Genomic DNA, 25,880 nt, shown 5'->3' with positions numbered 1-25,880 from the left:
CCAGATTTTGGTTGACTAATCACAACTGGAATTAACCCACTGAAAACGTCAAAGCACATAAACTCACACTGGTGGTTTTCAAGGTAAATTATCTCAAAGATAGAAATTCACTGCTTGCTTCCAGACGAATTGATGCGCAAATATTTAAGACGAAAATATGAAAGAATAAAAAGCTTAAAGATTCTGCCTGAGCTGAACCGCACAGCGCTCGTGCCAATTTCGATGACATCATCACAACTGCTAAAATATGTACTGCAGGTAAAGAGGCGAGAGGGTTTCCAAAGTTCTCGTTCAGTGTGAACCCTGAGTGTGTGTCAGAGTTCACTCACACACAATGTGTATGTGCGTACACACCAGGTTTGTTCTTGTCCGCCGTCAGTCGGACAGGAGCTCCTGCTGCTCGTGCGTGTCCTCGTGCTTGTCCTCCGTCCCGAGCTGAAAGGTGAGTCTAAAAACGAGGAGCCTGTTCTTACTTTTCTCATCGTGTGAGGTGGAGGATGGCACCAACTGTCTGCACCCTGACAGATCAGCTCTCACAGTTTGCCCTCATTTCCGGGATTTTTTTTACATTTTTGTTTTTTTGTTATTTTGCAGTCGGCCGAACAAACCGGTTCTGTGACATTCTCAGGAGCTGAAGCTGCTGCTGTTTCTCTCTCTCACACACACACACACACACACACTCCAAATGTGTGTGAATGTCCATGGACTCTGATCGACCTGTCATTTCCTTTATGAAATAATGGAGCCTGTTGTGAGTGTGTGTGTGTGTGTGTGTTTAACACTTATTTAATTTTTTCACAGCAGACATTTTGACTCGTCATAGCGGGTTAAAAGACGACCCTGAAACTGAAGCAGCTAAATGGAATTCAGCCGACATTAATTTCATTATTCGCTCCTTTTGTTTTACCTGCTGACGGCGACAGAAGTGTTTAAGTTGTTTATTCAATCCACTAAAAAATAAACAAAGGGGGGATGTTTCAAGAGAAATCATCTAAATGGTCAAACTAGGGGGCGCTGTTGGTCCACTGCTGAGTACTGAAAACCACCTGATTATTTCACATTTAAACCGTACAAACAAACAAAAGCAGCAGTTTTGTTTTTGCATAATGCTGTACTGTTATAGCTGCAAAGCTGTCTGTGTATTTAGAATGTGATATCATTAGAGTACCTGTTGGTGTAATGGTCAGGTGTCCCAATACTTTTGTCTATGTAGCGTACGTAACAGCATATGCTGAGTTTTGTATACTTTTATGACTTAATGATGGGATAATAAATGAGGATTTGTACTCGTCCAAGATGATGATGATGATGATGAAGGCCCCTGCGGTGTGTTTGTGCATGTGGGATTTTCTGCTGTTTTTAGCAGGAGCAGCAGCAGAACCGCAGCCCTCCTTTGTGTCCGCTGACTGGGTCACCTGGTCAGCAGTTTGGGGTCAAGTCGTTGCTTGGCTCAAGGGCGCCACCGTGTGGAAGAAGGTGACGTTAGTGACATGAATGTTCCCAGTCCCTTTGTGAAACTCTTAATTCTCTCTCTCGGTTAAAAACAGCGACGCTGTCAGTCCTCAGAGCTCAATTCTGCTGCTGCTGCGTTCACGCGTGTCGAAATTATGAGACATTAGAGGAGCATTTTCCTGCGACATCCCCATTGGCTGACATGTGACGTTTACGGGGGCGTGGAGCCGGGTTGACAGCCGCTATTTTATTCTCCATATTTCACATTTTGGATTCATCAGTAAGCTAATATTCAGGCACGTATTTTAGTTTTCAGCTTCTCTGCTCTGTTCGACTTTTTTGTCGTCTTGTTAGCAATTTTATGTTTCAGTCTGCATCACAGGGTCCTCCTCCCTCCTCCCTCCTCCTCCTCCGTCTCTCCTCTCCCTCATCCATCCCTCCTCCTCACAATTCCCCGGTGCTGCTGCTGCCTCCGTGTCCTCCGTGCGGCGCAGCGCAGCGCGGCCATGGTGGACTCTGCCGGCGCGATGAAGATCTCCTCGGTGCCGGAGATCAAACCGCTGGACCAGTACGACTTCAGCCGGGCCAAGATCCGCGCCAGCGTCCGGTGGCTGCTGTCGAAATCGTACGGCTCTGCAGGTAGTCCAGTCTTGCTGTTCACATCACCGAGGCGCCGCTTGGGTGGGGCGCTTAATTATTAATCCCGCTGCATGTGGAGAGTTAGAGCTTCTCGTTTAATTTCCCTTTCAAGGGAACCTTCACGTCACGTCTGCGCAGCATCCATCCGCATCCCCATCAGGTGCTGCACTCGTGCTTATTGTTAACCTGCTCGTCTCCTCCAGGCTGTGCAGCTTTAACGGTGCACGTAGGTTACAGCGTTAGCGACGAGGAGCCGATTATTGACATGAAAATGGGGCTTGTCAGGAGGAATCTCCTCGGTGGTGCGTGATGCATGACGGAGGCTGTCATCGCTGCGGTGCAACAAAGCCTTTTGTCACAGTCGGGCCTGTGGAGGGCTTCACCAGCCTAAACATCAGAGAGAGAGAGGGGGGGAAAGAAAACTTACGACCCTTTTAATGACTAAAACGTCTTAAAAAATGTGTATGTGTTTGTGTGTGTGTGTGTGTGCGGGCCGGCTGTAAATGGGTCAAAGCGCATAATATTGGTGTCAGTGTTACGCACGCACGCTGGGCTGTCGCGCGTGGCAGTAACAGTGAAGGTGACTCAGTGGGTCTTATTAGACAATAGAGGGTCTCTGGTGACAGCTGCTGCAGATGTGTCCACTAATTCACGTATCTGGGAGTAAGTTTACGGACATCCGCTGAGGGTGGGAAAAATGACAGAACCGTAAAGGCAGATTTGTACCCGTCAGCTTTGTGATGTTGTGTGCTTGAGTGGTCAAAATACAGCAGCTTTGTGTGCTTCAGAGGGGCACGAGAGCAGGAGGACCTGGGATGCCGTTCTGATCAATAACACCTTCATAACACATTTCAGCGTGCAGGGCTTTGCTGTGTGATTTGTTGTACTGGGTGATCATGCTGCAACTAAGGATGATTGTCAGAAGCTATCACATCTATCTATAATCTACAAAAATAGACAAAAATATATAGGTAAATATAACAGTGAAAATGGCCCAAATCACATCTTCAAATTGCTCATTTTTAGACAGACTGAATTTAAAAAGATACAAAACAGAGGACAGCATTAAGCCCTCGTGTTTTCCGTGCTGGTTATGCTGCATGTGGGTTCAGGCTCTGCTGACTAACACAGTGATGTCACACTGAAGGTAATACTGCAGTAGTGAAGTCGTGTAGTTATTCTTTACGTGCCTTTCTCAGACGGACTCTCATGTTATATTTGTGTCCGGGCTGCCAGTCAGTTTGGACGCGAGGATGAGGAGGAGGGAAGAGCTGAAAACCTCCCAGCAGGGAGGCTCGACTGTGGGCTGTCAGCTGGAAAATGCCCACTGGGCGCCTCATGGAATTTTAATGGAGGCCAAGGAGCAAATAGCGCTGATAAAACCACACATGGGAGTCAACACACACACACATCCAGATGAGTTTTATTCTACCTGACATGACCAGAGGATGACTTGTCTGAAAAAAACAACAACAAAAAAATAGATTTGTTAGGGATATTTCTTGTGAAAATGTTTTCCAGCTCGTAGAGACAATTAATGAAGCCCGTCTCTTTATGCTATTAAAGTGAAGTATGATTTTACAAGCATAAAAACTCCATGACCTGCCTACGCCATATACTAATATTAAACCAGAAAATTAGAAAGAAGACACAACATAAGATAAAACATAACATAAGAAGGACTTCTACAAAATGAACTACAGTATGAAGAGAGTAATGGCCGATAATGTGCCACTGACTAAATAACAGCAGGTAACATGTCATAATAAGAAACATTTTTAAAAATCATTTATTGAAACATAACACAGGTGATCAGATAAATCTGAATATTTCATCTAAATTTTCTCTCTCTCAGTTTCTGGTTTCTAGTTCTTCTCCACGTTTTTTCTACTACTTCCGCAGGTGTTCGGGTCCAGCATGAAGGTTTTAAGCGCCTCTATGGGCAGAAACGGAATATACGGAGTATAACACTCGAAATGTTGTTGTCGCCGTCACCTGAAACTCAGAATCTTTGAGTTTTCATTACTTTTGGCTGAGCTCCGGCCATGTTGGACCGCCATGTTGCTACAGCAGCCCGGAAGGGACAAACCAAACGCTGGCTCGTTTGCATTTTTAACATTTTCAGCAAGAGAAAATAAATTCATGGTAAGATGAATTGACTTTTTGAAGTAGCTTCATCAGTATTTCAACATAAAGAACAGATCACATGACTATGGTTGCTCATAGTGATGATCTCAACTCGAAACTTTACTGTTGTGTTCACGCTCATAGCTGCCGTATGTTAGCCAGTTAGCAGCTAGCCGGGAAATGTTTGAAAGATATTCCCCTTAATAGACCAGAACCTGAGCTAAAAGCCGTGAATCTAAATGAATGCTAATGTTGCTCCTCAACACGATGTGTTTATACAACAGTGCTGCTAACATGTTCACCACATTATGTTAAAAAGTGATGATGCTACATGTAAACGATTTGTTCTTATGTACCTTCTGCTGCCCCCAAGTGGCCAAACACGGTTACGCTGCCGACCTGCTTTTAAAAAATGATCGTTTCACTCGTTTGTCAAGCAAAAACGCTAAACATTGTCTAATTTCAACTTCTCAGATGTTAGGACTTTCTGCTTCTCTTTGCTGCAATTTGAGAGTAAAGTCAGTATCTTTGAGCTTTGGACTGATGGTTAAACAAGGAATCTGTAGACTCCAATTTGCATTCTGGAAAATTACAAATTTTCACAGGTTCCTGGCAATTTATAGATGAAATAATGATTTGGTTAAGCTAGAAAATAACTGTGAGTGGTTTTCTTCTCCTCACACGTGTTGTGTAAACATGTGTAATGGAGATCTGAATGATTTTTTCAGTATCTGTATGTATTTTGTTGATTTGTGGAACCTGATGGCTGTTAAGTCGACACAGTGTAAGGCTGGCTGTTGTTGTTGTTTTAGCTGCACAGGCCTGTTCCTGTGTTTTTCCTGATTGAAACAGGATTATGTTAACTGGGTTAGCTGGTTCCTACTCTGCAGTCCAGTCTCATCTCCTCTGCTGTGAGCAGGACATAATGGCTGCTTTCCATTTCCACCATTCCCATGGTGACGGCAGTCCTATTTCCTCCCAGTGCTGCAGAGAGTGAAAGGCGAGGGTTTAACCCCAAACAGCGTGTGTGTGTGTGTACCACACTGCAGTGGAGTGTGTGTTATAACTGTTGTCTGTGCAGTGGCACAGGTAGACTTTGTCTTCAAATTCACTGAGGTTATGCAGTAATTTTTCAGACGAAGGGAGGAGAAGATGAGGAGAAGAAGGAGTCGCGGATGCATAAGAAACAACAGGAGGTCAGAGAGAGGAATTGAAGAAGATGTGGCTCTCATTACGAGACAGAGTTAGATATGTGAGGACAGATCAAGGAGGAGAAGGGAACTCGTGAAGGCTCAGAGGGAATGAGGACTGACTGCAGCAGTAAAAGGAAGAGATGCAGACTCTGATATTCCCTTTAAGAAGTCCACTCCAATCTCCAGGATTGGCCCGACTCCTTGTACAGCCTTCCAGTTCCTGCAGTGTTGGAATATGGGTCAGTGAGGGGAGTGTGTGTGGCCGCAGTGTGTGTGTCTGTGAAATAACTCAGTTGTAGTAGTCGGAGGTTCCTGCACATCATAGATTACTTGACACACACACTTGTCTGGTGAACCTAACTGAGCTGTTCATGCAGATGATGCTGTTATCTTCTCCTGCAGGCTCCTTGCAGTCAGACACCTTCAATTACAGTCAGCTTATTTCCATAGTGGGAAAACTTCACTTTTATGCAGTAGTTATTTTGTTTTCCTGAACTGACCGTAGGGTTGAGCTGCGTTCTGCCTGTGTGACCTTTGTAGTGTTTTCCACATGGGACTAAGTGTTGACAAAGCAATTCTCTGCATTGTTCCCATCCTCAGAGAACAATGCAGCAAGACTGACTCGTTTTCCCATCTCTCTCCAGCATTGTGCCTGCTGGAAGAAATACATAATATGATGTAATAATAAAACAATACTCTTACTTCTGTACTTCAGTACCATGGAACAAGTCCTAGATGTACAAAAAGGGAGAATTTCTTTTCCCTTTTTGATGAACAAGCTGCACACAGTGCAGCCTTGGCTTGAGAATCTGCTTGAGGATTTGTTTCTCTTACAGCTTTGTTCTCTCAGTACAATCAGATGCAGATTTTGTATTATTTTAAACAAGCAGTTCTGAAAAAGTATCTGCTCTAATACTTTTGACAGCCTTAGCTCAGAGAACATTTAGTAGATGAATGAGTACATCTACTCAATAATTACCTCCACTTGAGGATATTGATTAAGTGAACTCTTTTATATCATGTCATCCACTGAAATATTCATGGACAAACAGTCGGCAGCTCTGTGAGGCTCCACAAAGCTGCCAACTGGACTGAAATTTTGACCTGCTAATGGTGCTGAACTAAAGTCAAGGGCTCACCAAAAGCATTAGGATATATCTTTTGGGAACCATGTTTATCTGTCCAGAAGTTTGTGAAAATCCAACAGGGAGATTCAAGGATTCAAGGAACTTTATTGTCATACCAGCTCACATTCACATGTTTGTGGTACGAAATTAGGACTCAGGTCCCGGGAGCAGTAGGTGGACTGTAAAAATATAAAGTATATAAGCTAAACAGAAAATAGAATATAAAAAGAATATAAAACTTGACCTTTAAATAAGCATAACATTCTCATTCAATTCAGAGGCTCACAAAACTTATTAGGATTTTGTACTTTATGGCAATCCATCCAAATGTTAAGATTTCACTAAAATCCAGCGTGAAACTGGCACTAAAGGAAAAGTCAGGGGGATTCATCCTCTCAGGACCACGAGTGACCATCCATCTCATTATTGTGATGATATTTCAGGCTGAACATTATTATTCAAGCTTCGATGACACTCTCCTCTTCCCCTTTTCAGAAAACGTTCCTGTCGAGCTGCGGGAGCCGCTTTACAAGGACCAGTATGAACAAGAGCACCTCAAGCCGTCCGTCTCCAAGCTGCTTCTTTCCCCTGAGATCTACTGCCGAGCGCAGGCCCTGCTGGCCCAGGGACACGGGGTCTCCCTGCCAGCGTCACAGGGGCCCCCGGCCGACAACTCCGCCCTGCTGCAGTTCCTCATTAAGAAAGGTTTCACTCCAAAGGTCCAGGAGGCGGACGTCACCGAGGAGGAACTCAGCTACGTCCCCATCAAGATGGTGCGTGTAGCTGTTTATGAGTGTGTGGTCTTTGGTTTTGAACTTGGCAGTAAAATAAACTCTAAAGAAAAGTGAATAAGAGTCAGTTGGGAGAAAACTCCGTGTCTCAATTTAAGAAAAGGAGGAGTGGCAGTAAGCACAGAAGGATGATGAGAAGGAGAGAATAGTTAAATAAGAGAAGAAGAATCAGCTTTATTGGCAGTATATATATTTTTACATATACACACTAAATTTGTCTTCTGCATTTGACCCATCATAAGTTGAACACACACATGCAACACCCAGCAAATCAAGCCCCTGGGGAGCATATTGGGGGTGAAGTGCCTTGCTCAAGGGCACATCAGCTGGCTAATGGAGGGGGGGAGCAATTGTCGCATTAATCAGTTTTTCCTGCCCGTCTGGTGGGGGAATCAAAGCGGTGACCCTCCGATCACAAGCCGCTTCTCCAACCTCCAGGCCACGGCTAACCCCCCCCCCCTTTTTGGAAACAGACGGTGAAATTGTCCCTCTTGTGATTGGTGCAGAATGTCCACCTCGCCATGATTGACGCTCTGATGACACTGGCGGCCAAAGAGACGGTGGGCAGGGTGAAGATGGCGGCGGAGGCGGAGCAGATGGGTGTCGGGGCGCCGTGGGAGAACTCTCTGCTGTTCTGGGTCAACAGGGTGAGACCACAGTAGCTGTTTGATTAAAGGAAAGGTCCGCTGTTTTTCACTCCAGCCCATCGTGAACTCATCCTTTAAACTTCCTTCTAGCTGAACCAGAAGTTGAGAGAAATCACAGAAGATGACGAGCCGCCCAAGCCGCAGACGTGCACAGACCTGCAGCCTGCTCAGGACGCGGTAAAAAGGACCCCCCCAACACACACACACACACACACACACACACCCATGCATGAAGTTTTGCTGTTATGAGCAGCTGTCTCTCACACTGTGGATGTGTTGCTGAAGCTTCTCTGTTTTCTCCCCCCTGGGTTTATCTCTGTCCTGCTTCACTCTCTGGCAGTGTCAATCCACCCGCTGGTACTGGAAACTAGTCCCAGTAAGTGTAATATTCTCCTGTCTGTCTCTCTGTCTGTCTGCTGTGGCTGACGTTATTGTGCCTGCTGGAAATGCCACACATAACTCTTATCTGTCCTGTACAAAGGGCTCTTGTTTGTGACCGACCAGTTAGATTAAATGTCCACTAGCTGCTTATTATTATCATTATTATTATTATTAACTGATGATGTCCTGACACCTGGATGTTTATGACTTTGTTACATTCAGTCATCGGTTTCATTTCAAACAGCCCAGATTATCAGAGCTGGGGGGGGCGGTTTAGAGAGGAGGGAGGTGAAATTACTTCCTCGCTGATTATTATTGAACTACACTATATAGACAAAAGTATCCAGACACATGTCTTTATGGGGCTGTTTCTCAGGGTTTGGGCTCGGCCCCTGACTTCCAGTGAAGGGAAATCTTAATGCTTCAGCATACCAAGACATTTGACAATGCTATGCTTCCAACTTTGTGGCAACAGTTTGTTGAAGGCCCTTTTCTATTCCAGCATGACTGTGCCGCAGTGCACAAAGCAAAGCACATCAGTGTCTGACCTCACAAATCTGACAGAAACACTACAAAAGCTCATGGAAAGCCTTTACAGAAGAGTGGAAACTGCAAAGCTGTCTGTGTATTTAGAATGCAAAGTCATTAAAGTCCCTGTTAGTGTAATGGTCAGATGTCCCAATACTTTTGTCTATATTGCGTAAGTGTACAGCCCATTTGTTTGTCCCCGTCCTCTGCTCCTCCTCCTCCTCTTCCTCCTCCTTCCCAGCAGTGCCATGTGACTTTGTGGTGTGGCGGTTCCCATGATGACCGGCCCCCTTGTCATTTATGCTTGTTTCCCTCTCTCTGCCATCCCCCCATCCAGCATGCTATCGCTTTTTGTTTGAAGGAGTCGGGGAATAAGCCGCCAGTGGTAACGTATAACACCTCGCTCTTTTCTCACCCTCATCCCCCATGTCTCCCGTAGCAACTCGACTGACTGACAGACCTCCCGACCAATCGCCACACCTTTCCCACGCTGTCGACCATTGACTGACTGACAGACTAATCACTATTCCAACCCCGAGGTTGGCTCTCATTAGCTTTTGAATGGTACTTATCCATGTTTAATGTGTTTTATTGCTTCACTTTGAGGTGTATGTTACGCAGCCCTGTTACAGGAGGCACAGTGAGCCTCGATGTTACTCACAGATGCTGAGCTTTTGTCCTCCTCCAACAAGGCTGCTTAACATCATTCAGCACAAGTTACAGTTGATGCACATGCAGCGTTTGTTTTGTTTTTTCGGGGGGGTGTGGATTCTTTTGGGTGCATTTTGTGCACATTAAAAGATAGACACGGTGTGAATTCACTTTTTCTTATCGGATTACGTTGGTTTTATTTGTTACCTGATGAGAACTGAAGGCTCACAGTATCATCAGCTTCTTCTGCATGGACACTGGAGGACAAACGCCCTCATTTCTCACTTATGACCACAGACATTTTTCATAGTTTTCTTTTCTTTTTTCTTCTCAGTGTTTTTAACCTTTGCACTGCACCTTCTGGTTGGTGTGTGTGTTTGTGTGTGTGTGTCTTTAAATGTTTTGAGGCTTTGCTGGTCTTGCGCTTTGTTGGTTTTCTTCTCTGCAATTTTCCTGGAGTTTGGCTGGTGTCATAGTTTGACTCTGGTTTTTATTTATTGTCTGAAAGAAGGACAATCCTGGCTGGTTTTGCATTTCTTTTCTTTGTCCGTTCTAACTCTCAGACATAATATAAACCTTAACCTATTTTCATATTTGTGATGTTTTTTTGTATCTGATCTGTGATCTTTCCTCTTTTCCCCTCACTTGCCATTTCTGATTCCTACTTGTGTTTGCAAAACTCTTCCTCTCTTTGTCCTCTTCTCTCCCTCCTCATCCTCCTCCTTCCCTCTCTTTTCTTCCATAGATTCGCTATAGGAAGGATAAAGTGCAGTCTAAGCTGACTCCTACTTTCCCTCTGGTTTGTGCGGTCAAAGATCTTTCTAATGGCTGTGCTATAGCTGCCGTGTTGCACTACTACTGCTCCAGCTTGCTGCCTCTGGAGGGTACACACACATACTCGGATGCAAACACACACACATGCATGTACACATTTGAACATTAAATATTTATATACATTATACATTATCTGATTCCAGACACTCAGCTGCTTAAATGATTGTCCCGTCTTGTAGGAAAGCTTTTCAGTGAAAACAGTACAACATGTCTCTGAGCTTTTTTTATTATGAATTTTATGTTTTATAAATGTTGCTGCTGAAATACAGTGAACTTTATTTGTCAAAGCATTCTTATTTGTCAAACAGCATCTGTAATGAATTATCTGCAATGAATCAAAAGTATCAGCTCAGACAGACACAAACATTTCATGCCACACACATCAGCATGTTCATGTGCCGGTTCCAGATGTGTGTCTGAAGGACACCATGTCGGTGGCTGACAGTCTCTACAACCTGCAGCTGATCACAGAGTTTTGTGAGAGCAGTTTACAGAGCTGCTGCCCCCTCGCGCTGGAGGACCTGCTCTACGCTCCGCCGGTTCTGCATGTAAGCATTATGACCGCTCACATTTCTGCTCCGGTACCTTTAAAGTGAGAGAGGTGTATGGACAGGAAATAAGGCATGCACACTAAATCCAAGATGGAAGACAAGTATTGCAGTGCTGACTTCAAAGGCTCTGGTGTTTACAGTGGACAGAGTGTGCAGCAGCCGATAGGTGGCAGGGAAAAATGAGTTTTTAGCCTGGCTGTGGTTGCTCTAAGTTGTTGACACTCCATTTTCCATGGTGACACAATGTGCTCTTTTTCTCAGTTAAACATCATGAGCTTCATAGCTGAGCTGCTGGAGTGGCTTGAAGTTAAGAAGCCTGATTTTGTCAAGCCCATACAACCCATTGACCTCACAGGTCTGTGACTCCCAGAATGCTGCTGATAACATTGCTGTGATAATTGTTAACGGACTGTTTGTGAATACATATCGCACAGAATAACAGCCTGTGAAACCACTGTGTCTTTCAGATGTCTCAGGGTTACTAGACTGTACAAGTCCGGTCAGCGGGAACAGCAACAGGTAAGAGCACCACTGCAGATCCCACATCAGTCCTAAACCCATCTGCACATAAACATCCACAGAAACCTGAATAAACCTGGCAGATAAATAGTGAAATAGGACCTGGCTGGGGTCTGCATACACATGAGCACTATTGTGTGATGTTACACTTGTTTTAAAGAGTTGCAAATGAACAACATTTTACTGTATTTTTCTGTTTCAGTGGTTCTCCTTCCTTCATTTTAAAGCAACCACTTGTGCCCATCTCCTCACCTGTATCGCCAGGTAAGACATAGTAAGAAATGTTTTCATTTGAATGAATTTAATCAAATTAGAGGTTAATAGACTTTTTTTTTTTTTTTTTTTTTTTTAAATCTGTTTTTCCAGAAAACAAAAGTTGGACAAAGAAACAAATCAGGTAGTTAACAGCTTCATGGGATATCTATAGTAAATGTTGTGTTGCATTCATGTTTTATCTTAATTTTAATCTTCTTACTTTGGCTTCTGTGGTCTCTGCTTTTCCATTCTTGTCGGGCACAACCCATCCATTTCCATCCTTCCATCGTCATCCGCCGCTCCGCAGTCGTCCTTTGTCAGCAGTGACTTTCAGCATCCCATTTGGGCTGGACAGTGATGTTGACATTGTCATGGGAAACCCAATAGATTCTGTCTTTCGCTCTGTCAGCTCTGACAGCCTCACTACTGGCATCCCTGCAATGACCTCACCATCAGCAGGGATGAATCATGTCCCCTACAGTCCTCCAGAAGACTTCAGCCACCTGGTCAGCGCTTCTGCACCATCGCAGCGCTCGTCCTGGGGCCCTTATGCACATACGACGCCACTGGGAGAGCTGCCGACCATCGAGGAAGCAAAACAGGCGGTTCACTTTCCTGGCAACAAAGATCGGAGGAAAGGAAGGACAGCAGAGAAAGGAGGAAAAGGAGTGTTGGGTGGACGGCCAGAGCCCAGGTTACGTCCTGAAGGAGCGCCTGCTGGTTTCTTCCTACACTCCCCAGAGGAGGATAACCCCCAGCTCAGTAGCTCTGCTCCCTGTCGCTCTGGAGTCCTCTACCGGCCTGTTGGAGGAGACGTAGGTGATACTAAAAGGCAAGGAAGGGGAGAGAGGACGGAGAGATCAGGATGCACCTCTGATATGTCACGTGATGATGATTCTGTTCTACGAGATGGCAGCGTTGACTCCTCTGAAGCATCGGACGATACCCCAAGAAATGCCCCTGGTAATATTCGACCCAGTAAAGGCCACCATGGAAACCACAGCACCAGCAACAGTCCACGCATGACAAGCTTTGCTGAACGACGGGACAGCAGACGAAGACATCCCGCTGCTCCCGGGGAGGAATCAACCTCTGCCCCAACCCCAACAACCCCAGGCACTCCACATACACCCTCCACTCCAGCAGGGGCAAATGGCCGCCAGGACAGTCCAGGTCCCAGAGGCCCTGAGCCAGGCTCTGAGGCGTGGGAGCTGGGGGTTCGTCTGGAGGAAAAACGCAAAAGCATTGAGGCCCAAAAAAGGCGTATTGAAGCCATCTTTGCCAAGCACAGACAGAGACTTGGAAAAACTGCTTTCCTTCAGCTGAAAAGAGAGCAAGGAGAGGGAGGAGGGCAGGGAGCAGAAGAGGATAATCTTACCCTGGAGGAGCGCCTCACGCGTGTGGAGGAGCAACTGAAACAGGAGGAGGAGAAGGAGGAAAAAGAAAAGGAGAAAGAAAAAGATGAAGAAAAGGAGAAAGAGAAGCCATCTGTTTCCAACCCTCCTCGACTAGAGAAGCAGGTCACATTCTCTATTGAAAGTCAGAAAGGGGCAGAGAAAGAGAAAGGAGGCGAAGCTGTCTTTGTGGAGTACAACGAAGTGGTGCAAAAACTGAGTGAAGCTCTGCAGTCTCTGCAGAAAGACATGCAAAAACTTACAGAACAGCAACAGCAGCTCATGAGCAACCAAAGACCCAGAAACCCACCCAAAACACCCAAAGGAAATGCCAAAACACAATCCAAAACTCCTCCTCACACCCCAACAAAGACACCACCTAGAACCCCAACAAAGACTCCGTCAAGGAGTACCAGCAAAGCCTGGGTTATCCCTTCTGGCTCTAACCCCCCCTCTGCCTCCTCACCGTCACGGCGTTCTCAAGTTCTTACCTCCCCAAAATCTATCATCTCTTCCTCTTGTCCAGCTCCTCGCACTAAGATCCACTCCTCCTGCACTCCCCGCAGCCCCAAACACTATCCCCGCCCCCAACATCAGCCTCACCCACGGCCTTCCGAACTCAAATTCCCCCCACTCAACCGCGTCTTGACACCAACCCAGAATGTGGACACCCTCCCCCACTTGCGCCGTGTGTCCCCAAGCAAGTGTCAGGTTCAGACCTCCTCTTCTTTCCGTATCGGTGGACCTCAGACTCCCCAGGAGTCTCCTCAGCCCATCCAGCAGCCGCAACCTGATGAGTGCACCTCAGACACAGGCTCTAGTGAGACACCAACTCAGTTCAGCCTGGAGCTAGAGCAGGAGGAGGCTGTAGGAGGACTGCCGGTCTTGGCACAGTCGAAACAAGATTGCCCCCGGGCCGCTGGTGGAAGCAGCTCTGGAGCTCCTTCTGAGTGCTCATTCGAGAGTGAGACCTTTTCCATTTCTGCCGCGCACAGTGCAGGAGGTGAAGGTGGCAGAGTTTCAGGGAAGCGCTGCAGCGTGATTGAGGTCTCATTGTCATCTCTTGGAGGGCCAGAGGAGGGCAGTGATGAACCAACTGATGAAGGACAGGAGTTTTCCTCTGATTCTATGAGCGACCACACAGAGTCTGCTTTGGAACCTGCTAGAGCACTCGCTGCAGAACCTCTAGATCCCATAGAGCAGCTAGAACTGGCCACAAGAGCTGGTGACTTGTTAGAGCAACAAACTGAATCCAAAGGAGAACAGACGAAACAGACTGAAACTTTGGATCCAGGTGGAGAACAGAATGAGATGGGAACAAGAGGAGGAATCCAATTCTTCTTTAAGGTGAGTGCCTGCAAAACATCATGGAAGGGAATGAAGAGTTTATTTTGCATGCAGATTATTTCATGACATTTGGGTATGGGATCCTGTGCTTGTGTGGTTGTAGGAGGAGATACATAGTGAGGAGGAGATGGCCCAGCGTAGAGCTTTCCTGTTGGAAAAACAACAGAAGAGAACTGAGGAGATGAAGAAGAGGAGACAGTGGCACGAACCAGAAAGGGAAAACGGGTAACACACAAACACATTTATGAATCCATCTGCACAAAATGGATGCTTATGCAATTCTATGCATTTGTACATTTGTGAACTAACTGAGATGTACCCACGTTGCTTTTAACCTAATTCTGCTCGGTTTCAGACCAGCACCAGACAAACGAGTGGCATCTCCCTCCAATACACCTCCTGTGGGCACGACCTCACCTTCCCCGACACCTCCTGCTACGCCAGCCCGTCGGGGAGACTTCACACGAGGGGAATATGCACGACGGCAACAGCTGAGGATCATGGATGACTTGGACAAAGTGCTCCAGCAGAAATCAACCAATCAAGGACGATCTTCTGCTAAGAAAACTCGCTCCAGGCCTCGCAGCATGACCAGGGAGGAAACGCAGCTCTCTCTAAGTCCAGCCAAGGGAGCAACTGGTAAAGTCTAAGTTGGAAAAATTTATCAACTAATTAAGAGTTGGGTTTGTAGATGATTTTACTGTTTTAATGTCTCAATATATATGTTGCTTTAGGCTCTAAGTTGACCAAAGTCTACTCTCACTCCTCCCTCAACCTGGCAGCCATGGACGAGCCAGGAAAGAAATGTGCAGAACCCACAAAGAAACCCAACAGGTACGCTGCTGCACAGGTGACAGTATGTTTAGTAGGATTGTAGTAGTGGAAGGTGGGCTGGTGCTCTTTGTTGATGATGCAGCTGTGAATCCGGTCTGTTCTTCAGTACAGACACTGTGTTAGGCGACGAGGCCTGTTGGTTCATTGTTTGACATTTGTCCAACAGCCGCCCTGATTCACCTGCTGCGTGTGTGACACCAAGCAGACTGGCAAATCAGAATGGAGATAAAGAATGGGAGACTGGTTCCAATGGTACCTCGCCTGCCCCGGAATACACAGGTACAGTACTACACAGTGCATTATCTCTCAGCTCTTAAGTACACACACGCATTGCCACAATGCTGTCCACATGGGTAAACGGGCTGCCTGTGTTTGTGTTTGCAGGTCCAAAGCTCTTCAAAGAACCAAGTTTCAAGTCCAACAAATTCATTATTCACAATGCTCTCTCTCGCTGCTGCCTCGCTGGAAAGGTCAACGAGACTCAAAAAAACAAGATAGTCGAGGTGGGTGATTCATCTTACTTCACCATGAGCCACTTTGCTACCTCTTCAGTAAAATGAATAGCACGAATCATTTCAATTCCACCAGTTCTTTTGTAGGTAACTTCTATATCTGTGCATCGTACAAGCAGATGTAAACTGTGACACTTTCCTTTCTTTCATGTTCACCTTCTTCAAACCCCAGGAGATAGAGAAGAGTCCCGCCAACCACTTCCTCATCCTCTTCCGGGACTCCAGCTGCCAGTTTAGGGGCGTTTACACCATGAACCCGGACTCCCAGGAGCTCGTACGACTGGCTGGCGTGGGCCCACGAACAATTAGCTCCACCCAAGTGGAGTCCATCTACAAGTACAGCTCAGACAGGAAGCAGTTTAGTGCCATCCCCTCTAAAACCATGGGCATGAGTGTGGACGCCTTCACTATCCCCGGCCATCTTTGGCAAGGAGGAGGAGCAGGAGGAGCAGGAGGAGGAAGCAGGAGGGCGAGCATTGCTAAGAAGGCAGTCACTTCCAAGTGAGGAACTTAACACATCACAGTGACACATCATACAGGAAACACTATAATTATAGTGAAAAAAGTAGTCAAATACGAACAACGGCCCTGTGATTTTACTGCAAATTTTACTACAAATACAAAAACAGAAAAAAATGATTTGTACTCCCCATTTATGTGCATGAAAATGTTAACAGCACAACCTTCTTTTTTGTGAGACCAGAGTGTGCAGAGGAAGGTTTTGTAAAACGTTAGGTTACTTGCACAAGGAAGAGTTACTTTTAAAAAGTCTCATTACTTATACATTCATTGTTTGAAGTTACAAACTCTGAAGTTACAAATGACTTTTTTTTTCTTTGAGAAGAAAAGGAAACTTTATTAAGTTGTTTACTGACTTTCATAAAACACACGATTACCGTCTGTTCCCTCTGAAGTCCCGAAGCAGATCACCACTTTTATACACTGAGCCAAACGGCCTTCTTGTGTCAGACTGAATGGCAAGACTTTTCTCTTGTAAGAGTTTTAAATTTAATCCTACCAACAGCTGTCAACAGGTGGATTTAAACACGTTTAGTTTTGCCAAATGAAAGAAAGCCATAAGCATACGATGCAGAGAGCAGAAGTGAAGCTCAAAGATGTGCCAGTGGTTTTCTGACTTGACGACCACAGCATGAATGGCTGCTTACTGTATGTGGTATAAACTCATTTTGAAACTATATCACCGTGAAAACTGAATGTTTGATGGAACTGTGTTGATAATCGGTTTACGTATGAGTGTCAAATGCCAATTAAACAACTCTAAACTGACATGTGATGTCAAACTCACATTTAGAAGTTCCTGCATTGTTGCACTCTCGGTCAAGAAGGGGTTCTGATAGCCGTTTCCGTTTTGGATCCTGTTCCAAGTTGGAAAAATATCTGGGTTTATTAAGAATCCCTCATCCAATTTTTCATTCACAATCACTCTTTTACCTTTACCTTCTACCTGATACTACAAGCACCTGCAGAGAAACAAATAACTGAACTTAGTGGTCCGCCTCAGCATAAGCGTTCCAAAGTCAATGAAACAACTCTGAAATGCAGTATTCAGAGATGAGGACTCGGTACAAAGTCCCTAGCTAATATTCATCTACCACCCATCATGTTAAAGTAAGAAGTGGTGGGATTTTTGAGAGGGTCGAATCTTGAGTCTTGAGTCAGGTGAGGTTTAAAGGGCATCATGCATGAGAGGAATCAGAGATTTAGCTGCTATTTGCTGATTGATCAAGTAGAATTAATATTACTTCCACCGTGTTGTTTTTACTTCAGCTTCTATGGCTTCTGCAGGACAGCCTCCCAGTGAGGAGCCAGCTCAAAAGGAAAAATGTCATACAGTTAATGAATGTCATAGAACAGTAATAAAATATAATAAAGAATAAATATGTGCAGTAGAATCTCTATGTTTTAGCTGATGCTGAGTGAAAAAACAAAACAAAACATACAGTATAATCTTTAAACTAGAGGGAAGGATTCAAATGTTTTCAGATTCAGAACTGGATTCAGATTTGACAAAATGCTATCAAACCCTGTCAGTCACTTTGGCAGAGTGCGCACAGTTTAATTGGTGTTTTTCAGACCAGCATTCACATGTGAAATAACAGACTGGATTAAACTCCACTGATCAATCTGCGTCTCTCACACTTTGTCCTGCCTCTCTTCTTTAGTCCTTCTTAGTTTCCTGTTCCGCCCACACAGTTTGTTGTTTCTGTCACACTGAACCAGATCACTTAATTAGCAGTCTGTAATTTTGCTAATGAACAGGGCTGAACTGAGAAATAAGCAGGGAACTAAATGTCTGCTTAGGACCTTAGACTGAGTGAGCAGTAAGGAGGTTTCGGGAGAACTGTAAGTGAACACATCGCATTGTCTCCACCGCTTTTCGCTAATGCTCGCAAGCTAGCATGTTAGGAAACAACCTAATTAAGGTTTACTAGACTTTGTGTGTTGATGTGACTGAATTTCTTGGGAGCCACACGTCGACTCCTGTTGGGTAGAGCCACAAGGATTAACTCATTAGTCAGTCTAAAGAAAGTTTAATTAATTATAATGTTGTCAAATATGTGCAGCTGTCCAGCTTTTTAATGTAAGGATCTGATGCTGTTTTTGTCATTTTTGATAGTAAATGAAGAGTCTTTGGGTTTTGGACTGTTGCATGGACAAAAGGAGCAACTTGCAGGTATCACTTTGGGCTCTGGGAAACTATTTTGGGCATTTTTAACTTTGTTCTTGACATTTTCTAGACATATCGATTAATTGGTTAATTGTGAAAATAATCAATAATTACAATAATCAATGGTTGCAGGCCTTACTGAGGGCTCATTGGCAGCTCTGGTAGCTCAATTTCAGCAGCACAATCAGGGTTGGTGGTCGTTACTTTTTTTGGCCACTTGGGAGCAGCACAACAAGCTGAAACTGTAACACTGACATACTGTATCTAAGGTAAGATAGATATCTAAGGTAAGAGATGAGAGAGAGATTTTGCCACTAAACAAAAAACTGGAAATAGAAAAATCACAAAGAACAAGACATTTGGTGCAAAGATCAAGGTAAGCGTGTGCTGCAGTTTACCACAGCGTTAGTCTTGTTACTTACCAGGTGTCAACAAAGTTCAAATCCTAAACGTAAGGGCAAAACATTTAAAGGTCCAGTGTGTAGGGTTTAGGGGGGCCTCTTGGCAGAACTTGAATGCAAAATTCAGAATTATGGTTTCGTTAGTGCTTAATCTGTTGCTTTCCTGTCCTCATTAGAATGAGACATTCGTATCTACAGGAGGAGCAGGTCCTCTTCCATGGAGTCCGCCATGTTTTTACGGAAGCCCAGAATGGACAGGCCAAACTCTGGCTGCAGAGAGGGCCTTTTGTGTAGTTCGTCACACTACACACTTGGATTCAGGGGCGGGTGAGCGTTCAGTTGGTTGCAATCTGTAATGTCACCACTGCGTGGCACTAAAGCACCACTGAAGCCTACAGACTGGACCTTTAAGAACCTGATCTCAGTCAGAAGTCAGTCAGAATAATTATCCTCTTAGTTGATCAACTCCAAAGACTCCCAACAGTCCAACAAGAGTTTGTTATGGTTCTTTATTGCACCTTCCTCAGAACATACAGTATGTAGCTCAGATACGCATAGATAGAGAATGTAATTTATTAACTGATGTAGTAGTATTGCATTGGTTGATCTGGCATGGTTCTTTGGGATCCTTGGGGCAGTCCCACCATTTGTAGACTGGACCACCACTATGCAAAGTCTAAAAATGAAACTAAAGGGGCTGTTGTGGACTGATTTTCTGGGTGCAGATGCATAGATACAAAGTATGTCAAAGATTTACCATTAGAGCAGACTCAGGCTTTCAGTCCTGCAGTGTGCAAAAACTGGGTTAAAAGTCCCCTGTGGGATCTCCTTTGGAAAATAACATGGTTCTGTCAGCATCCAGCACCTTTTACCAAAACCTTGTGTTTATATCCTTAAGGTCTGACAAACATGTTGAATGTTGTTCCTACCACATTAATAGTTTGGGAAGCCATTTCTAAAGTGCCGGATAAACAAATGAAAATGAACTTAAGACGTTTAGGGGAAGCAGATCTAAACATTTTGATATACTGATGTTTTTTAACATGGAAAAAGTCAACAGAAAGCTAATCTCAGTACTCAGCAGGACCGGCGTTGTACTTCCATGTATTGTATGAATCTTTGTACTTCTCTGAAACAAAACTGTCATCTTATTAATTCCTAAAACATTTAAGTGCAAGTTTACTGGAAATTTCATATTTTTATACTAAAGGTTTGGAATTGACTTGTGTGGATCAGACTTAATTAAAAATATTTATTGCTGCTCTGTTTGGCAGAACTTTCAACAGAGAAGTTCATATCTGATCATAACTATGCCGAGTTTGTACTGTTGTCAGAAATATGTTAATTAAAGTCACAAAATCTGATCAAATTGCTTACTGTAATTACCTGAAAATTGATTTAAAATACAGACCAAGAGTTTTCACAGGCACTTTTGAGCATAAATACTAAGAATAAAGGTTTGTTGTCAAGATAAAAATGTCATAAACTAAACTATTGCATCAAGCCAAACTGTTAGTAATTAGGTTTCAGGCTGCACCAAAGATCCCAGTGAATGTGCACACTGAATTTATAATGTCTCACCAATATGTTGACACAATTAACTGACACGAATCTAAACAGAGAGTAGAAGCTTTAGGATGTTATGGCTGGAAACTACTTTACAGAAACCGATTACAGCATCAAACTCGATTTACAAGAGTGGCTAAAACACATTATGACTGTTAAACTTCCTCTGATATCTCAGCCTACCAGCACACACTTAACTTACCAATAACAGCTTTCCATTTGAGTCCCATTAGATCTTAAATTGATTTTAGGATTAAACTGATGCTAAATGGCACCTAACCCTGCCTTGAGCTTTAGCTGGTCAAAGCAGCACAATATCATTGCGTTCTAACTTCCTATCTAATGCATACATCTTATTCTATAATGCAGCTGGCATGATCACCTCAGAACAACAAAGTGGACAAGCATGTGTTTGCTGATACAGGAAGCTGCAAAGCCGTGACAGAACGTATAGTTAGACACTAAGTGCAATACGGAGGACTTGGTGTAATACATAAGATCAGAGAGAATAAGAGGAAGAGAGCAGCTCCTCCGTTTATCACCCACCTCCACTGCTCCTTTTCTGGTTACCTTCCACGATAAAACACCTGGAACAGCTGCTTACATCAGACGTGTTGCTAATGAGCATCATCCGGCCCGAGCGCGGGGTTACTGTCAGCTTGTGTATCCACAGAGCTGTGGGCTGTGCTGTTCCACAGGGCGGCGGCGGCAGGCTGGGGCTCCAGGGACGGGCTCACGGAGACCGGATCGGAGGAGTTGGACGACGGGTCCAGCCGGATCTGGGCGGAGGTGGGGGGGTGGCTGAAGGCGGCATCAGCGGGCACGCTGGATGACGGACTGGGCGGAGCGTTAGATGGGGGGGCGGAAGGTGTGTCGGACTCGGTTTGTGACGAGGAGTTGGATGCTGCGTTTGAGGAATGGTTGGATGGAGCGAGCGAGGGGGAGTCAGAGAGCATGTGCGGGGGACGTTCAGACGCAGAGTCTGTGGGTGAGTCGGTCAGGGTCGGCCTTGGTGTGTGTGCAGGGGTCGGCTCCTGTGGGTCTGTGCAGATTACCTGCCCGTCGGCCACATACCACACCTCGTTGTGCCTGTTCAGGAGCTTCAAGGGACTACACACACACACACACACACACACACACACACACACACACACACACACACAAGGAAAGAGCAAGAGCGACAAACACAACAATTACAGCGACACGAAGAGTGATGTGTGTGTATAATCTACACAATCTTCCAAATTACCTAATTATACATAATTATAGATAATCGTAAATTTGCTTTTAATGTGCATATCACGGTGGGCCCGAGAGCTCAGCTCACTGCAGATAATGAAAACACACTGAAACAGGCAAAACTCAAGTAATTAATGATAATCAATAAAAATATCAACACGTGCACATTAGATAAAATGCTGTGCATGACAAACAGGCAGAAAACACAAGCAAGTGGCTCAGAGTGAAAGGAAACCGAAGACCGTGAACGCATCGTCATGAAGCAGAACACCCCCGAGTTTACTGCCGGTTCATCGCAGTACTTTGAGCCCCGTTTTCCAAGACCGCCTGCAGAGACGCGACTTCAGTAACCACAGCGTGTCCCGGTTTTTAGTGTCCCCTGGAAACAGTTCGTGTTCTGGTGCTTTGAGCTCTCAGGGCCACCGTAGCACACAGATCGGCATCGAGAGTCACACCGACAGTCAGGCTGACTTTCTGTTGTTCGGGGAAAATGAACACATCCCGTAGTGGAATATGAGGAGTCAGGATCGTGACCATATTTAAGGTAACCGCGGTGGTGCTGCACCACCTGACTGCACAAACAACTGGTAGCTTTGTGCACCTAACGTGAATTTAGTTTAAAACCTGGCGGTCAAACAATATCAAAAACTATCATATGCACCAAACTTGGAGGGCAGTATTTAAAAAACTAATGTGTGAGATAGTGGGCTGTGATTCTGAAGAAGTAGGTCCCAAACGTTACGTGTAAAAATACCTGTCATAGCCCACTCCGTAGTGGTAGCTGTGGTTGTAGGAAGCCCGGACTCTCTCCAGCTCTTTAGTCAGGAGGTGAGCGTGAAGCCTGGAGGTGACCGACAGCATCCAGCCTCCGTAACTCCTCACGTACACGTCCATTTCCGGCATCTCGGTGAAATACAGCTGCGCGGGAGACACAACGCGCACATGTGAAGGTGCGCACAGCAGAGCGCATGACGCACGTCAGCAGGTGTGATTGTTCCCGTAATAACTTTTAAACAAAGGTAAAAAGTAGAATATTTCCCTCTGAGCTGCAGTGGAGGGGACGCACGCAGTAACATAAACTGAAAATACTCAAGTAAAGCACACATATCTCCTTAAGCACAGTACTTGAATAAATGGCAAGCAGTTAAATTACTGTACTTCAACAGTAAATGAACACCGACTGAATAAACTCAGTTTTCTCACGTGTAAACACTGCATGACCGGAGGGGATGAGACTCTTCTGTGAGTTCTAAGTTTATTTATTTCGCCAGTGATGGATTCATTTCTCAGATGATCGGAGTGTTTTCTTCCGTCGTCCATCTTGTCAGACAGCCGGATTAAATAATACACGAACATAAGCAAACTCAGTGAACCAAAAACATCTTGAACAAAAACCACTGGATGAGAAAACAGTTAGTTTAAACTTATGATGAGTTTCTTTAAAAATAAAACAAACAAAAATAAATAAAATTAAAATATTAAATCCTTCAGTTATAATGTTAGCTGATGGAGCCAGTAAAGGAGGTGGAGAGAACATGAACATGACTTGACAGGAAGTAAGAATTAAATGATGCAAAATAAAGAAAAGCTTCTGGAGTAAACGAATTAATTTGTGGGTGTTTACAGCCCTTTTCAGATGAACCAAACAGACATTTGAAATGTTTCTGTTTTCTGCTGGGAAGCAGCAGCAAAGTCACCTTCACTGACTGCTTCACATCCCGCAGTGCTCGTATTGATCTGCTGATCGACAATCAGCGATCAAATCACACACAGATACTGGCAGGATAGAAGCATTTGATCTCATGAGTCGCGAGGGCAAACTCAAAGACTTCCTCACCTCTCTTTCTCTCTCTCTCTCTCTCACACACACACACACACACACCTGTCAGGCTCACCTTGTCATTGGTGGGCGCTGGCGGCTTGTCCTGGTAGGCTGCCGGCAGTGGGAAGTTGAGCGTGTAGACAGCCGGCTCCCACATCTTGGTCTCCTCCGGGATCTTGACCAGGACAGGGGCGGTCATCTCCATCTGGATGCCTGCTCACGACACACACACACACACAAAGCAGTATAAAGACACATGAAATGAACACACCGTTGCGTGCTGGTCCTCTGCTCCTGTCCCGTCCTCACCTCCTTCGTTGGCTCCAGTGATGTACTGGAAAAGCCTCCTGAAGGCCATGGCCGCACCCACGCCCATGAAATAGGCTTCGGCGTCTGTTGACACCCAGCGAGTGGGGCTGTAGTGTCGCACCTGAACACACACACACACACACACACATGGGCATCTGTCTGAGGAGGAAGAGCTTGATGAGGACGGTGTATCGATGGGACTTGACTCACCTCATACTCATCAGTTTTGCAGACCAGCTCGTACTCCAGACACTCCTTTGACTCCGTGCAAAAGCTTGTGTTGCTGCTCGGCCTGCAGCAGAGCAGATGTCACAGTTCATTTTCAGTATCTAACCTCAATGAATGGCCAAAAGTATACGGACAGGGTTCTTTACAGTTCTGTATGCGGTCTCAGACAGCTATTGGAATTTCTTGTCATTTTGGCATTATTAATCTGGTGCTGTTTTAAACTTTCTCTTGTCTGTTTATTTCATTTAATTGATTCATGGTATCATCATGGTCTACATGTCAGACACTGAACTCCAAACGACCCCCCAATGTGGCAAAAGAAATAAAATCTAAGTCACTTTGGACAAAGTGCCAAATTCATTTTTAATAATTTAACTGACGTATTCCGTCCACATACTTTTGGCCATGCAGTGCATCTCTCCGAAGAGACGGACTCACCCAACGCTTCCTTCAGCAGAGACCATCAGGGCCAGCAAGGCCAAGACTGAGACGAAAGCCCTGAGGAAGGACACATCACACACTATTTAAAATGTACTCAGGGAGCAAAACGAGGACTGCGGCAATCTTTTTAAAATCCAACACTACATTTATATATATGTATATGTATATATAAAAATGAAAACAAAGAAAAAAAATTCCACTGACGGGTTTGAAAAGGCTTTGACCGTAATGCGCGTCAGTGTGCTGCATTCCGGTGTTTGCACTGCGGAGATGAAATGGGACACGCGAAGAGGCGAGAGACGTGCTGCATCATCCGGCTCTGCCTTTTCAAAAGCAAAGGCGTTTCGAGGTCATGGAGGAGCAGCGATCACATTACGGCCCCTTCATCATAACCTTCCCTGACTCCACCAAACACCTGAATTAAACCAGGAGCTTTTTGCCCCGCATTGAACAAACCCATGAGGATATTTGACGCCTGAATGGATCGTCTCAAAATGCTGTCACAAGTTCACTCTCATGTCTATCTACTGCCGTTGTTAAATATATATGTACATATATATATATATATGTTTTGACACTATTGTCTGACCATCACGAAAATTAAAAATGTCAGATTTCCATGCACGCACACCCGGTGAACAACGACGCAAAAGGAACTTCAGCTGTCCGTGACGCTGCAGAAAAGTCTCTGAAAATGAGCATCAGCCGCGGGTCAACATTTCTGCGGAAACTGCGCAAAATGTAAGACATGTAAGAGCTCATACTCACATTGTCCCGGCCCAGTGTGTGTGTGGGAGTGTGTGCGTGTGCGCGTCCTTTCCACCTGCTAGCGGAGCGCAGGGAGGAGGAGGAGGAGGAGGAGGAGGATGGAGAGACTGCAGTCTGCTGCACTCTGACGGGCGCCGGTGGATTTACTGCGGACTGCAGTGAGGATCAGCGTCCTCCTGAAGCTCTCAGGACGGGGGGAGGGAGGCAGGCAGGCAGGGAGGGGCCGAGCTGGCACAAGCCTGCAAAGAGCGGAGCAACACAGGACAGATGGTGGTGAGGTGCCAGTTATTACTGCGTGCTCACCTGCAGCGCGCTGCGGCAGCGACGTTAGGACGTCCGGTCGACGATCCGCCATCATGAACGCATCACGCTGTTCAGACATGAGAGGATGATGAGGGTCCGCGGTTCAAACTGCTCCTCTGATGGTCCGACACCTGCAGCGTGGCCAAATTCAGTTTATATTTAGTGTTATGACTGGAGATAAAGAAAATAAAGATAAACTTACTTTTTTAAAGGACCATACCACCGTGTTTGTGTTGTTCCACATCTCAACATTTTTTTAAGTATTGTTTGAGCGATTTTTGTATTGTAAAATATATAAGCTCAAACTATGCATTATTTTCCTTATTGATTAA

At 45.1% G+C, this 25,880-nt stretch overlaps 2 protein-coding genes across 2 annotated transcripts; one reads left to right on the top strand and one right to left on the bottom strand.

Annotated features, from left to right (window-relative positions):
- The first annotated feature begins 1,794 nt into the window (after positions 1-1,794).
- Positions 1,795-16,476, top strand: LOC124050397 (calmodulin-regulated spectrin-associated protein 3-like). Its single transcript, XM_046372887.1, has 19 exons — positions 1,795-2,091; positions 7,034-7,311; positions 7,836-7,976; positions 8,067-8,153; positions 8,317-8,352; positions 9,223-9,270; positions 10,282-10,420; positions 10,779-10,918; positions 11,183-11,276; positions 11,389-11,440; positions 11,643-11,704; positions 11,807-11,837; positions 12,003-14,436; positions 14,540-14,661; positions 14,786-15,075; positions 15,171-15,270; positions 15,437-15,549; positions 15,655-15,773; positions 15,955-16,476. Exons 1-19 carry the CDS (start codon positions 1,959-1,961, stop codon positions 16,285-16,287), a joined length of 4,752 nt encoding a protein of 1,583 aa, XP_046228843.1. The 5' UTR covers positions 1,795-1,958; the 3' UTR covers positions 16,288-16,476.
- A 2,890-nt stretch (positions 16,477-19,366) lies between these two features.
- Positions 19,367-25,757, bottom strand: soul5l (heme-binding protein soul5, like). Its single transcript, XM_046372769.1, has 7 exons — positions 25,246-25,757; positions 24,475-24,534; positions 24,019-24,100; positions 23,809-23,929; positions 23,573-23,712; positions 22,432-22,595; positions 19,367-21,548 (listed from the first exon to the last, which is right to left on the bottom strand). Coding segments are annotated over exons 1-7 (1,062 nt in total). The 5' UTR covers positions 25,248-25,757; the 3' UTR covers positions 19,367-21,055.
- Positions 25,758-25,880: the final 123 nt, after the last annotated feature.

This window comes from Scatophagus argus, chromosome 2 (assembly GCF_020382885.2).
Source record: "Scatophagus argus isolate fScaArg1 chromosome 2, fScaArg1.pri, whole genome shotgun sequence".
Lineage (NCBI taxonomy): Eukaryota > Metazoa > Chordata > Actinopteri > Scatophagidae > Scatophagus > Scatophagus argus.
This window is presented reverse-complemented; position numbering and strand designations above follow the sequence as displayed.

Bases quoted from the DNA above. Each gene is read 5' to 3' on its own strand.
- LOC124050397 (XM_046372887.1), top strand. From the start codon at position 1,959: ATGGTGGACTCTGCCGGCGCGATGAAGATCTCCTCGGTGCCGGAGATC. The intron at 7,977-8,066 runs GTGAGACCACAG...ACTTCCTTCTAG, and splicing joins TGCTGTTCTGGGTCAACAGG to CTGAACCAGAAGTTGAGAGA. The intron at 14,437-14,539 runs GTGAGTGCCTGC...GTGTGGTTGTAG, and splicing joins GAATCCAATTCTTCTTTAAG to GAGGAGATACATAGTGAGGA.
- soul5l (XM_046372769.1), bottom strand. The intron at 24,101-24,474 runs GTGAGTCCGTCT...GCTCTGCTGCAG, and splicing joins TCTGCTGAAGGAAGCGTTGG to GCCGAGCAGCAACACAAGCT. The intron at 23,713-23,808 runs GTGAGGACGGGA...TGTCGTGAGCAG, and splicing joins CACTGGAGCCAACGAAGGAG to GCATCCAGATGGAGATGACC.